Source organism: Lasioglossum baleicum, chromosome 13 (assembly GCF_051020765.1).
Source record: "Lasioglossum baleicum chromosome 13, iyLasBale1, whole genome shotgun sequence".
Classification (NCBI taxonomy): domain Eukaryota; kingdom Metazoa; phylum Arthropoda; class Insecta; order Hymenoptera; family Halictidae; genus Lasioglossum; species Lasioglossum baleicum.
Window position 1 is genome coordinate 15216943 of NC_134941.1, and position 15300 is coordinate 15232242.

The 15300-nt window shown below is 47.9% G+C and overlaps 1 protein-coding gene across 1 annotated transcript in view; it reads left to right on the forward strand.

The window, feature by feature from the left end:
* Positions 1 to 650: 650 nt before the first annotated feature.
* The window catches only part of LOC143214824 (uncharacterized), a 30275-nt gene continuing 15625 nt past the window's right edge, over positions 651 to 15300 (forward strand). Inside the window, exon 1 of the mRNA XM_076436271.1 lies at positions 651 to 843. Coding sequence (XP_076292386.1) covers positions 827 to 843 — 17 coding nt within the window. The 5' untranslated portion in view covers positions 651 to 826. The remainder of the gene's footprint in view (positions 844 to 15300) is intronic.

Genomic DNA, 15300 nt, shown 5'->3' on the forward strand with positions numbered 1-15300 from the left:
GTGCACTGTGGGAATCTCTCCGTTCTCGTTTCGTGTATTCCAAAGCTGCGCTACACGGGCAAGGAGAGAGAGAGAGGGAGAGGGAGGGAGTAACGGAGGATGCAATCTTTTTATAATGAAAATTGGCAAATTGGCTTTCTATAATGACAATTACGAAAATCAACGTCGATCTTAAATAGAAAATGATTACAATATAAATCGACCTAGCCATAAGGTCCTAAAAATCGTCCACCTTACGTAACAATTTAATTGACTCTAGAAAATCCACAAGGTTCCAGAGTACCGGCGCGCGGCGCGGCCCAGCGATTGAATCACCATTGAAAGAGAGAACTCCCAGTTACGTATTATCTTTCCATTACGACGATGCCTCCGATAACAACGTACCTTCGCAATCCTGTTCTCGCGTTTCAAGAATAATCAAATGAAAATCTGTACGCTGGGGGCTGGGGGAAGGTGACGTTTCGACGAGGTGCGTGTCTACAAGGCACTCGAAATCTTTTCACAGTGTTGTTCGAGCAAACATCGCTCGAGGCTCGTATTTGCCAATCTTAATTAGGGATAAAACGGCATAAGGGTTGGAAACGGTCTGGGGTCGCGGGTTGACAAGAATCGGCTTTTCGAACGCTGCTTCGGGCGTCTTCGGCGGTTACCGACGCTCTTCGTGCTACTCTTAACTCGTGCTCGTGCTGCCTCGAGTCAGTCGTTGACGCGCGCTCGTTTCGATTGCATCGGGTATTAAATGGTGCTCCAACCTCCGCAACAAACCCTTCTCGGTTCTCTCATGTAAAACTGTGCTGGACCCTCGACAACGCAACACCTTTGCGACATGTGCGCGATCACGAGGTAAGCAAAATTGAATCTCTCACAAAAATAAATCTGCTCCAAACATTACACACTTACGCTTTCTCCAGGATTACTTTCGACTGCAGATTTTATGTATTCATGGCAAAAATTAGCAGAAGAAAGACAAAACTAGGATATTATTTGCAACCTATTGAAGTTATTCGGAGGAGAAATAAATTTTCAGACAGACAACTTTTATTTCGCATAAAGATCCACGGTCTGCTCGTCTCTGTTGCTTCAGATGGTTCCACACGATTTTCCTCGGACTCGCGCCAGACCTTCTTCCGTGGAATCTGTAAACAGTTATGCCAGATACGACAGCCATAAGCCTCGTTTCCTGTACATCTCCCAAAGTCGCTTTCTCCACTGTTTGACTTCGGATAAGATAAGGGCTCGCGTTTCTCGACGTTTCTATCGGAGCAAGGATTCGATCGACGACGTCAAGTTTAATCCTCTGTGACACTTGGACGAGCATTACGCCGAGCCTTGCTCCGGGTTAGGTTCTAGAGTTTGCAAACAGTTGTGCCAGCGAGATATGTACCGTTGCCACGAGCCTCGTCGTTTCCTTTACATCTTCCAAAATCGCTTTCTTCGTCGAGGCTCGCTTTTCTCGACGTTTCTCCGCGTTCCCAGTTGAACAAGGACTCTGTCGACTTGTTTAATCCTCGGTGACAGGTTGACGAGCATTTCGCTGATACTTTGGTCCATTCGTAGCCGAGCACAGGGAAGCACGTTTATCCTGGCCGAGCGGCAAGTATCGAAAATCCATAACGGCGTGGCCACATAATAAATCGTCCGGGACGTGGCGTGTACGGCTCCCAATAAAATTTCATTCGCCCGTTCAATGGTCCGAGGTGTATCGACCACTCTTCTCGACCATTTTATTTTTTCCTCATTTTATTCGTAACGGAGAAATCTGGTAGCAAATATTTGCGGGGAAGAAATCGCCGATTGAATTTTTTGTGCTCGAACGGCGCCGGGCCGCGGATACGCTCTCTCTCTCGCTGTTCGAAGCGCGGTCAATATTGACTCTCGTTCGCGAGCCAAAGCCCATCGTAATAAATTATTGACTTCACGGAACCAGACGCGGGAGAGATAGAGAGACCATGGAAGTCCTGTAGTGATCTGCATTAACTGTACGAGAGACCTATCCGCCCCGTATATACGGACTCCGCTATTTGCCATAAGGCTCGGAAATTATGCGGCCCATAAATCACCTTCATGCCGGGATTACCGTCGCCGGGGACGTACGAGACCCGCGAGTATCGATGCCCGGGAATCAACGGATCCTAAAGTATGAACAGATCGCATTACGCACCTCCTTGTTTGCGGTCGGACTGTAATTTAAAGGACTTTATCGGGCCGGTGATGTGCTCTCGTTGTCTTCGTTCTTTTTAACTGCAAGACTGAAAAGGTGAGAGACATTTTCGAACATTCTGTCCATTTCTGTGGACAAGCAACATCTATTATACTATTATGCATTTATGAGACAAAACAATGAATATCTGGGTCCTAGATATTTGGGGACCAGAATCTCAATGCCGGACAAAAATCGTGGATTTAGGACCGACGCGTGGTGGCACTCGTCTCTCCCGTTGACGAGAGTACAAATTTCCGTAAGTGTATCGTAATTTGGCGCCTACCTTTGCCGTGCAAGTGCACTGTGCACTTTTCCGTCGGTCCGATGACGGCACTCGATACGCCGTTCGGAAGGGTCGCCCACGCAGCAACACACACACACACGCACACGCACAGATTTTACACGCTCGTGCCCAATACTGGTTCCTCTAGCGTGTGTTCGTAGGCGATTTACGGTAAGGGCACCGTCTGCTTTGTGTGTTAGTCACCGACCATGGGGGGTGCGAGAGACTGGCAGGACTCTGTCAGAGGGGTGGCGAAAAGAGAGAGGGGCGAGAAAAAAGAAGCAGAAAGACCAGAGCCAGAGGAAGAAAAGGTGGCACGCAGACACACGCGCGCCAGCACGATCGAACGGACCCGTGTGCGCGCTCGTGTTAAACAGGCTCGACGTGTTTACTTTTGCATACACGGACCTCCGCGTGTTAAGGGCATAACTATAGTTGTCGCGGATTAATAAACCGGCGATACTCCGACTCGTCGGTTGTCGCGAATTTTCTGGCCTCTCGCAAACGACACGGTTGAATCGTATCGCGATGCGATTCTTTCAAAAGCGATGCACCCACTGGATTTTGCATGGGTGGTCCTCCACGGATCTCTTCCGTGGTTTAAATTTCACGTTCCGCTGAGCCGCCGAGTCGACCTAACTGTCCAGCTTATCTAAAAATCCAATCCGTCAATTTAGAACTTATTTTCGAATTTTTTTACCTGGAAACACTGTACTCGTTACAAGGATTCCCAAATGAATTTCACATGATTTCAGCTACAATGCACAACCATCTTCGCGCATAATTTCGATCTGACCCAAATCTAAAATTTGACTCGTTATGAAGCCTTCGATATGAATTTTTCATTCATGCCCCATACATTCTGGCAGAATAATAGACTTCCGCAATTAAACTTTAATAGAAATCCGCGTTGCTTTACCATATCAAAGGAACAATTAACCTGTTAATCTTAACCTACCTGTTAACTCGAGATTCACAATAGGACCTGCGACGTTGCATTTATATATTATTTATGAACCCGTAAATTGAATGAGCGAATAGATTTTTAAAAATTCCAATTGATCGAACGAATAGATATCTTTAATATGGAATCCGGTGCACACATGCGGATAGAATCTTTTCATGTTACGCATTCCAGTATAGATTTGCTTTTCAAATCATGCCGATCCCATGCGCCTAGCTAGGAGTTAACCGGTTGATTTTCCGGCCAATAACACTCGTACGAGCTCGGCTGAACGCGGACGAAAATAATGCGCTTCCTTAATTAAATTAATATTAAATCTGTACAAGCTGGGAAACGTCAGAGAAATCCTAAGCTCGGCACGTAGGAGGCATGGAAGAGAAAACGTGAGGAATATGAGGAAACATCGGAAAGTAAACGTAGATATTACAATTCACATAATTATAGATGATTAATCATGAACTAGAATTTGAATTTGTACTTGAAAAATGGCCAAAGCAACCTTCAACGCTTCTTCGACGACAGAACAAATAATTTTTAGCAGCGTACTCGGACCTTAAAAGATCTTGACAGTAGGTACTTAAGCTACAAACCAAAGTCGAAGAATCGATGAAAACGATTCTCACGAAAGCGGTCTGCGTGATCCAAGCCACGGCGATTTAAAATCCGACTTGCCGCGATCCGGGATCGATCGATCTGCAGCCGTGTCCGAGGAGAGGAGAGAGCTCAGCCTCTCGGGACTAACTGTAAATTGTAAACCAACTGGCCGGGAATTTGCGCGTGCACGCTAATACAAGAGACAAACGGCCTCGGCCGGTCGGCTACCATTTTATCACGGAGTCCGGTGGATTTATTTATCCAGCGACATGGAAAAGGAGCGAACGACCATGGTCACCGTAGACAAAAAGAAATCCCGTCGTCTTGGAACCGCTGGGTACGTGTTTGCTCTCGCTGGTTACGACCATTTCCAGGCGGCAGGTCTATTTGTTGAGAGGCCCTCTCTCGCCTTCTGCCTTTCGATGGCACGGCGACGAGAACGAGGGGATGGCGGTTCGATTGGGACACGCGATATATTACGTGCTCGGCACGTACGTGCTGACTGGTTCGCACATAAGTAGACACTGGCATAAATAGCCGAGCGAATGCGTGTGGAAATCGTGTGCGAAACGCAACGAAAGAGCTGCATAGGTTGGGTCAGAGGGTTGAAAAGAGAGAGAGAGAGAGAGAGGGAAGGAGCGGATGATCGGCACGTGAGCAATGCGAGCACGCGCGTTTTAACGATTTCTGACGTTTCTAATTCTTCTATTTCTTTCGCCTCTCTCTCTCTGTCTCTCGCTCACTCTTGATTTCTCTCGTTCTCTGTTTCTCTCTGAGGAGGTTGGCTTCCTGGTTAGCAGCACTCAAAAGAGCTCTCGACCGACTATAAACGGCCTTTAGAGACCCGAGAGCGATCCCACCCTTTGATTCTCGGAACCTCTCGTGTCCCGTTTGCCAATTCTTTTTTACCCGGGAGTAGTCGAGGCTCTTCTCGACGAGCTTAGCTCGATTAGCATGAAGGAACGCGCCTTCTGATGCAACGTTGCCTTACATGGAGGCGGCCTTATTTTGGCGAGCGGGGAGAGACTATAGACAAGGATTGCGGTGTGGCGTCCTGGGGAGAACGAAGCGTAGAATCTTGGAGGGGTGGGTACAGAATTTTCGGCTCTTGGGAATTTCGAGACTAGAATTCTGAAATCTAGAGTCTACAGTCTACAGTTTTAGAAGTTTAGGGGCCAGAGTTATGAATTTCAGATGTCTAGGATGTAAACTTGAGAACCTGAGGGGTCTAGAGGTCGTAGGAGGACTCTAGGACCCATAAATCTAGATTGTATAGCCTCTAGGAACCGTTTTTCTAGTTCTCCTTCGTTAGCTTGTAAACACATCGACAGTCCTGAGCGATAGATATTTTTTAGAGGAAGGATGCTAATACTTGGTGTTGCAAGGTGAACGCGACCGATAAAAAAATTTCCTTAGTCCACATGTTCATCTCGGAGAGCAAGTATTGTGATACATTGGTAGCAGAATGCAGCAAAGAAATTGTTTCTCCGTGAGTCTACACGACTGCGATCGAGAACAGGTTGTTTTGCCCTATAACCGCAGATTGCGCGGATGTAGCATCTAGCATAATTCGAGATAGCAAAAACCATCTTAGGATATAGTGCGCGTTAAGTGATAATGACTGGATTACACGCTTAATGCCACTATGAATTCGTAATGCGCGGAATTATTTAAGACGACTCCTCCCGATTGCAATCAGCCGGCAATTGGTACTCATAACATCGTCATTTTTTACCGAGAGAGCACTCTGATAAGTTTGCTTGGCGAGCTGTTGCATTTCTATTCATCTCTATACATATTACGAGCTGAATATTACCATTTAAAATCATAATCAATTGATAATCACGTAAAATTTTACGTCAATCCGCTGCTCGTTCTAGCAACATCTCACCAATAATAATAAAAGCTAATTAATTTTGATGTGTCCGAAAAAATAATGCAACAACGGTCTTGGATTTTTCAATGTTTTCACTCTTTTGTGTTTCACGTCGCGTTCGTAATAAACGCATAAAATCCGCAATCTACCGATTGGTAATACGATAGCCTGAATGGAAAAAGATAATAGGATGGAGCGAGTACACGTCCGTGATAGAATTCTCAATGAAGACTCGCCAATAAAAATAATTGACATCGTACATCGATTCGGTAAAAATCTGTAACCGAGAGCGGCAGGCTCTCAAAGCAGAGATGGTTTCTCGGGCGCAATTATTAATGCGCCTACCTCTAATAGACAGTCTGGAGATCTCGAACGAATCAGAGAAATAATTTCCAGGGTTTCCAGCACGCGTCAACCGAGCATAAGCGTCCCGCCCCGTTCCTCAAAGGAATTATACATTCCCGGGTTCCTTCTTCTAGTATACGCGCCGCGCCGCGCCGGCTCTCGGGCGCGTAGCGCAGCGCGTTTCCCGCGGAATCGTGTCGAGGCGTAATTAGTGTCAATTAGTTCAAGTGAAATAAACCAGCGAGTACGCGAGACACCGCGACCATGCAAATAGAGGAGGTATTCTGGCCGGTTCGAAGCGAATCGCAAATAACAGGCCGCCACGGTGGATTCCAAGTGGGATCGGGACAATTAAGAAAGAAAAAACGAGACACGCCACACGGATATAGTCTGTGTGTATAGCGAACCTGTAAAGTGTAAAGTGTAAAGAGAATCGCGTCGAATCGGCCTGCCCCGCTATGATCAATGAGACTTAACGTATGCAAACAAAATGATTCGTTCCGACCGATTAAAACACGTGGAACGGCGATCGTCGATCCGTCGCGATCGATTTCTCTCATTTTATCGAGTACAACCGTTATTTCTGACCATACGACCGCTAATAAACGGAAAACAGCTATCGCGTACTAGCAGGTAATACAATATCTGTAGTGTTGCGCTTGGTGTTTGCCAATCTGCAATCCGCAGGCTTTTTTAATGAGCAGCTTCGCGGGAAAAATTATGTAGACGCAAAAACGAAAAGGATAACGGCGAGACGATCTACACGATCATCTCTCCTAGGTATTTGCATAATGCTACACGCTTGCATTTTATTAAACAATTGAGACGTTGAAGCTGGATATTATCTGTGATGGAAGACTGTGGAGAAATTCATAGGAACATGGTCTAATAAAATTATGAATATTTACGTCTCTATAAAAATTATAATCACTGATTTCTCAGATCGGATAAACATCGAAACAAAATAATCAAAGTGAGTAAAATAATTTAGTCGAGTCAATGAATGCTCATAAGAGGGGTGTGTAGAGGGAAATGGAAGGTGCACAATTTTTAACTTTGGGACTTTGTTGGGCTAGTTAGGAGGTAAACATACTAAAAGTCCCTACTCCTAGGAGATGACTGGGCTACAGTGGGGCTCGTAGAAGTCACCTTTTTCGGTTTTCCGCTTATATCTTGGATACTATGTGTCCTAGCGATAATACTATTCCATACAAAATTAAAGCTGACTCCTAGCTAGTCCAAACAAAGACCCAAAGTTAAAAATTGTGTACCTTCCATTTCCCTCTACAACTTTTCGTTGACTGGACTAATTGGAGATTCGCGATCGCATAGTTAAACAAACAAATACCCGGCAGTTCCTTTGACGGAATCGAGTTGCATCTCGCGGCGAGTTGCCGCGCGGAGATTGCAGCTCGGAATCGCGGGATAATTACACGGACAGCTGCGCGCGAATCCGGCCGAAAGATGCATTGTTCGGAGCGGTCGAAAGGTCGAATACACGTAGATCGCATGGCGCGGCTCTCGCATATCGCATCGGTTCGGAGCTCTCGCCTGGCCGAACGAGTATATCCGATGCACTCGGAACGAACCGAACGTACCCAACGAATGCAACGCGACGCATCCCATGCACACACAGCCTCCGTTTCGTTCCCTCCCATGCGCGCCGGCTCTTTGACCTCAGCACCATTCTGCATAACGGTGCATCGGCCTGGACGTTTGCCTATTATGTCACTATATTCGCGAAAGGATGCTGTGTACCGTAACCGCAGCCTGGATTGAGAGGCACCGCGCGGGTTTTCCAAATCCGCGCACGATCGTCGTATCGCAATCCCAAGCGATGGGAAACCTAAGAAAAAGGGGGTAACGTCGTGATCGGTTTGATAACATCGTCGCGTCGCGTCGGCCGAACTTGTTTATTGTAATCGTACGTCTACGCTGCAATTAGTCGAACGATGTACTCGGATCCGGACGAATGCTGCTTCCAAAAAAGATTTAGCAGCGTGAATATTTGATAAACGTTTACACGGTGTTCGCATCCGTCATATCAACGAGCGACCCCATTAAATCAATTCCGTTAGCATCGATCGGGTTTCCCGATCGTGTTCGACAAGCGATCGGCAATATTTTCTGGATATCCCTTTCACGGTCGAACGACAAATGCAATTACAAGACACGTTCGCGACGTGATTTATCGGTACACGGTCTGTGCGCACCGCACCGCACCGGTCCGGTCCGATTACTTTGTACCTGCGACGGGTTATGCAATTACCAGTGCGCGTTTGCGTTAAATAATGCGCATTTCTAATGGCCGATCGAGAGAGAGAGAGAGCGGAGTAGCCAGGGTTCTCTGGCCAAGAGCGGAGGCCGGTCGATCGCGAAACTCGTTTCAATCTTGGCCATTGACACTGACCTAATAAGGGTTAAATGGATTGTTCCTGACCGTTCGTCGGACGCAGCACGCGTCTCCATCCCGCATGCACGCATTTAAATCGAGCTCTCTCGGGTGTAACCGTGTACCCGCGCGTCTCTAACAGTGTGTCGGTGTACCCGGCTATTCGATAAATCCCCGAGCGAGATATCCCGGCCCGGATTGTTAACGATTTATCGATAAATTTCTGTCGTCGACACATGCTCGAACGCTCCCCATAAAACGCAGCTCTCTCGCTCGCTTTATCGCTTCTCTCCTCCCCGTGGCTTCCACATCTGCATACTGTGGATACTTGGTACTTGTCGCGTCGATGTACCCGGTGTCCCAGATCCATCGGAGATCTCCATTCACACTTTGCAACAACAATTTCATTCTCGAAATCGTTGAAATTCAAATTATACTCGTGATCGAAGGTGTTGTAATTCGTGAGGAAAAATCGTATACCAGTCAATACCTTCAACAATTTGTATCGGTATGAGTCCGGTTGCATCCTTGTAGACTCTAGCTGAGCGGTAAAATTATCCTGGTTATCGATAGATTGCCCACAGCGATATCTGTCGTCGCCGAGCGTGAAGAATTATAAATGCGAGGCTCGTCGCGCGTCGGTAGCTGGCAATCGGCGTTTTCCTTTTCACTTACTGGTATACGCGGTTACTTTTACGCATAATCAGCCGGCCTCTGCATCCTTTTCATTATTCCGTCGAAGCGTCGTAAAACACCTAAAAAGGAGTAAACGCGACTCGATTATGCCGCGTTTTAACACGCCCAGCGCGAGGAGAAACAGCATCTTTACGGGAATCCTCGTAAAGGCTAATTGCATTGTTTCTCTCGGCTAAAGATATAGCGATATCGATCGAAGATCTCACGTGTGGCCTTTATTAATCGCCGTGTTTCGAGTAAACGATTCTTCGGACCTGTTCCGTTTTAATTGGAGATTTTGGACAACAGTTTGGACTAAGGGGTAATCTTCGGATCGGTTTCGAGCCCCGGTTTGCCTTTTCACCCCGTGATCCCGTTTTCGACATCGTGGAATCGTTTTTTTTTCGCCGGCCCCTCTGCCTCCCTCTCTCGAGGAACCACTCGTAATTGGGACGTTTTGTTCGAGAGGGTGGTACATCGCCACGAGGGTGAAACCAAGGGAGAGATTAGGGGAGTCACGCGGGGAGCACTTGAGAAAACAATTGATCCTCGTTTGCGGTCGTCTGTGGAACATTCGCACAGCTATCTCTCATAACATCGCTGGTATTTAATAATATTTTACGAGCTCGAGGGTGCACCAAAATTATCCTCTGCAAAATCATTATTTGCTTCAATTTCTACAAGCTAGAGCTACATACAACATTTTTAATCTCTAGACTTTTCAATATTTCTCCGTAGAAATATATATACCGCTTGAAAAAGTTCTGTTAATTTTCCCACTATTTCGCGCTGACGAAACAGTGTTCGGAAAATGAAATGAGCTTCCTACGAGTGAACGATACACCTTGGTCCTCGGCAGAGGTTAGCAAGGGTTCAGAAAAACGTGTTTGGGAGACAGTCGAACAATCGTTCGGCGGTTCTCCTAACGAAGTACAAACTGGCATGAAATCGTGATTAGAAAGGCGACTGGTGCGAGGGCCGAATTACACGGGTACGCAACGGTCAATTTTCACGAGGCGGTATCGATCCTAACGGGTCCGTTTCCCGCGGAGTCTCGGTGTCTGTTGGTCTCCAGCTGCGGCACCGTTAATTAATCGACCAATGTGATTAGTCCCGTCGATTGTCTCGGGAAAGGTTCTCGGGTTCGCACGTACCCTCGCGAGTCGTGTGCGTGCTCGATCGGCGGCCAGATTAATGGCGTCGATGCCATTACGGGAGATTGACGAGCGAAGCTTAACGGGAAACGGTTTCGCGTGGAAACCGCCGTGAAATAAATAAATAAAAGGACCGCGAAAAAAAGGCACCGGTAGGGGGAGAACGAACCAATAGGCTGCGAGGCAGAAACATCGCGTTACTCGACGGGAAAATTAACCAGTTGCCCCTGTTCGTTCTCTGTTCTGTTCTGTTCTGTTCTGTTCTGTTGTGTAAGGCCTTCCTGCTGGAAACCCTCCGCGTTTCGCCATGATAACGCAATAAAAAGCCGGCGATCGTTTCCTCGACGCGAGCAAACGTGTCGGACGCTCGTTACAATCGCGCTTTCGACGTTGACGCGTGTTTGCACGGGCTCCGTTTAATGACTCCGTCAGTCACGAGACGACGGCAACAGGCGCGCGTGCACTCGGCGAATGCGTTTGCTTGGACACGACCGTTCAGACGGGACTGTCGATCCCCAGATCCTCGGAGGAAATTTTTTAAGGGAAAACACAATCTAGGCAGATGAAAGTACACGATTCACCCTTCCAAATGTGCCTAGATAGATTCACGTTCGAATTCTTTTCACAAAGAAGCAATACATTGAACATAAAGAATTTTTCACGCGTGATGTTTCCGTTCCTCGTGTTCTAGAAATTTTGACATTTCAATCTTCAAACGCATAGTGCGTCGACCCGCTGAAAAATTCTTCAAGTTGAAACAATTCGAGTACAGAGAAACTGTCGATGCTTCAGCTCGCGTGGCGATTGGCTACTCGTTTGCACGCAGCGTAAACTAAACTAACATTACATTAGCATTTTCTAAAAGCAATAAGCCGTGTATTAGAAAAAAGAAAGTCGAGCGTGTAATGGGATCTTGCACAAACATCCGCAGTTTACGTGCTCGAGTCGCGCTAAAAAGTCTCGTCATCTGTAGGACATCTGTTCATAGTTAAATTACCCTCGCGAGACCGATCGTCTGGAACGGACACGGCCGGAGACCGTTAATCTACCAGCGCGTAGAGCGTTAATTTTCTGATCATTTTCTAAGCTGATAATTCTCCGATCAGCTGCTATTTACTCATCGCGTCGTATCATTGAGAGATTTCACGCTGCTCGATCGGAGTCGGCGATCCCGGTTTACGATGCTCGTAAAACGCCGCGGTACGATCCGGACCTTCCAAGAATTCGCGAAGCCAATCGTTGTGAATCCTGAATAGAAAAACATTTTCGAAAAGGGTCTTCTCGGGCTCTTTTTTGCAGAACCTTTCTTACTAAATGTTCCGACAAGGTAATTTATTAGAATGGCATTTTTATCCTACAGATTCTAAAATATTTATCGTTTCAACGATTGTAAGGGTAAATGTCTGTACAAAGTGCCTCGTAATTTTTTGCTACGGTCCGCAAAGATCACTTCCACGAACTTCGTGCCTAATCCGCAGAAAATTCGCCATCGAAAAAAAAGGGGTTCGTTTACGACGAGCACTCACTATCGTACACGCGTGTCCAATTATCGGTGATAACGCCGTGGCCCCCATGTCCATGCTTTCTTTCCCCCGAATTTCTCGTCGGTGTTTCGCACGCAACGTGTAATCAAAGCTCACTGGCCGAAGATACGTAATGACAGGGTTAGAGGCCTAGCGCGGTATTAACGATCTGGGAATGGAGCTTTGGGCAGCGAGGAAATTTTCGAGGCCTTGCAATTACGTTTCACGTGCCCTTCCGCCATAAAACCGGGGACCGGCTGACGTAATTCGCGAGCTTTTACGCCCGTCTCTTATCCCGTAATGACCGCCTATCAATCTTTAAGGCTCCCACAAGCCGACAACTTTTTTCGTTTGTCGAAACAGCAATGGAAAAACGCTCGGGATGCTGGAAACTGCAATTGTTGGCTCGTTTTTTGGTGCGATGGCTGCGCGTATGCATACGTTGTATAACGGGAGCCGGCAGTTTCCGTTTCGCGAGCTTCGTAATCGGATCGAGAGAGGGGGATCGACGGGAAGTATTCGGACGATGCCGAGTGGATCCTCGGATCCGGACAGAACATAATGGCTTTTGTTAATCGCGATTGGCCGAGGAACCGTGGCTGGTTCAGCTGGTTCGGACCGTGCGGAGCGAGTTTCGACTTCGTTTTGCGTCCTTTTTTCTCGGATGCGGCGCTTGAATGGGACCCGCGTCAGGTCCTGCGGCAGGAAGAGGGACCAGAGGAGAAAAGAAAGCAAAAGGGGATCCTTGAGACAAATGGCAGGGCGCAGGCCCCTGGGAGGGTGCCACGAAAAAAACAGCCAGCGGATGCTTCTCTTAGACTCCACCTAGCTCTCTTTCTCTCGTTCTCTCCGTTTCTTTCTTCTGCACCGCGGTTTTGCTCTTTCCGCTTCGCTTTTCGGCCCCGACGTGGCACGGCGCGGCATTCCTTTCGATTCTTCGCGGCTTTTCATTGTTTGCGTGTCTTCTTTCACGATCGCTTTTACCACCTCGGAAACCCGACTCGGTTCGCCGAACCGTCTTTCCGGCAGCTCACCTGCATCACGATTAGTCGGGCATAAGGTGAAAATCGGGCTCAGATAAAAATTCGTCGATGGACCGTCTCGAATCGTTGAAATTCCTATCGTACCTCCTTTCTCTCGTCTGCGCGGGTGTTAAGTGTCGGATCGGGTGGCCAGGAAGTGGATGTACTAATACTAGCCTAACCGTGATCCCGAGAGCACCGATGGGGAACCGTTCGTAAAGAAGTTGGAGCACGTCGCACGTGTCTAATGTTCGAAGAGGAAGTATCGCTACGGGCCCTGGCACCGGCCGTAATAGAATAGACCCGGTTTATTGGCCGGAGAATTGGATTTTCGAAGTGTAATCTACCAGCATCTCGGGCTCGGTTAACAGGTGCGTCTATTGTCGGCTCCCTCCCATCCCGTAGTCGGTCGTCTAAGAACCCTGGGGACAATAATTCCCAGTCGAAAACCTGGAACGTCGTTACGCAGCGAGGGCCAGGTAGGAGAGAGCCGGCGGCGCGTGCTATTCGGGATCCTCGAGTATTATAGCGATCTCTGGAGGGTGTAATCTTCGAAGTTTGATGGAGAACTCCGGGCAACCTGCCAATTGATGTCTCACTCGGCTGACAGGCCTAGCTCGGCGCGTTTAACAACTCCAATTACAAATTAATACGGTGTTTGCGCTGCGAGATTGCAACTCGGTGCTAACTATGGTCCTGTTTCGTCCCGAATAAAGCCGTCTCTCTGATAAATCGATAAGGAAAAGTTGGACGTCGAGTTTTATGGCGTTGACATGACGGTAGAGGGTTGTTCCCTTTCGTGGGACCTGGAAGAAATTGTCGGTCGATTTTTTCTCGCAAAGAAGTTAGAACAATTTGAACATCTTGAATTTTTCATCTGTGATTCGATCTTCTGTTATTCCTCCTCTCGCATTCTTCTCTGTTCTTGCTCCGGAGGCTTCCGCAGAGGAATTCCCTGGAGCGCAGCGCATAGTTCTCCGTTCTCTCTTTCCCTCGATCGCACTTGTCTGTTCGTTTTCGTTCGATTAAATCGCCGGAGCCGATCTCCGTTCTCTCGACACTTCTCTGCTCGATCCGGTCGCCCGAACGCGTGCTTTTAATTCCCGTCGCGTAATGGGACGAGTTCGCCAGGGATTCTCGCATTAATTGCGGAGCACAACGAGAGGCACTCGGCTCTTCAAAACTCGGATGGTATTTCATTCATCCCGGTTGGCTACAGCGGGGGAAAGTGATCGCGCCTCGGCCTGCTAGACAGGCCCGTTGAAATTCTTCGGTTTGTGGAACGAAAGTGCATTCCTGCGCTGCTCGTGTTCGCTTTCGGCATTCCTATCGATACCTCGTTCTGTCACTCGTCGAAGCGAACACTCCTGACCGCCTGTTGGCGCTCTTAGGCTACTACCCCGCTACTACTTGTTTAGAGAATCTCGAGCAACTCGATATCCCGTGAAAACGGAAGCTACGGAGCAACAACGAAAAATAGAAGCGACGCGGGAACGAGATTCCTGGGAGCGTTTACGCTTCCTCGTTTTATCGAGCCGCGAGAGGTTCCGTTAACAGTCTTGCATCGCCGGGCTCTCCGCGCTTGCAACATCTTATCATTTTAATCGCGATTTAACTGCTTTCTCAGTCCCATTAAACGTCCACTCTTCGATGGGGAGTTTCCCCTGCAATTTACGGTATTTAACAGAGTTCGCGGATATATTTACGAAATTTTTTTGACTTGTATTCGAAGGTAATTCCCGAGTAGACTCCTGTCTAGTCTTTCTGTTTGTAGTAATTGCCTGACTCATTTGGGATTACGTTCGTCCGTATGAGAATTTCGGTAAATATGTAGACTAGCGCTCGCGGGCTTTGAGTTGAAAGTATCGTTGCAGCGTGGGCGCTAAAGGAGTGTATTTTGAGAGCCACTGTTTCCCCGTTACTCGAGTAAGAAGACACTTCCTCGGCAGTAGCAGAGCCGAACCGAAGCGGAGCCAATTACGCGATGCTTGCGCTAACAAACTGGTTGCTCGTGTTCGAGGTTCGGGGTTCGAGGTTCGAGAATCGAGGTTTCGAAAGGATCGAGCGCGCCGCGCCTCGCCGATGCAACTCGGGCTTGCCAATTGCGTCGGTCTTTGACAAATTCCCCGGCGCGGCGTGGCGCGGCGACGGAATTATCTTGTTCGCGGGTCGGCAGAGCGGGGGATTGATCGTGCACGGAGTTTACAAACACGTCCGAGAAAATTAATAGTGGTTTCTCGCGGGGCACGATGTCAGTGCGCGAACCACG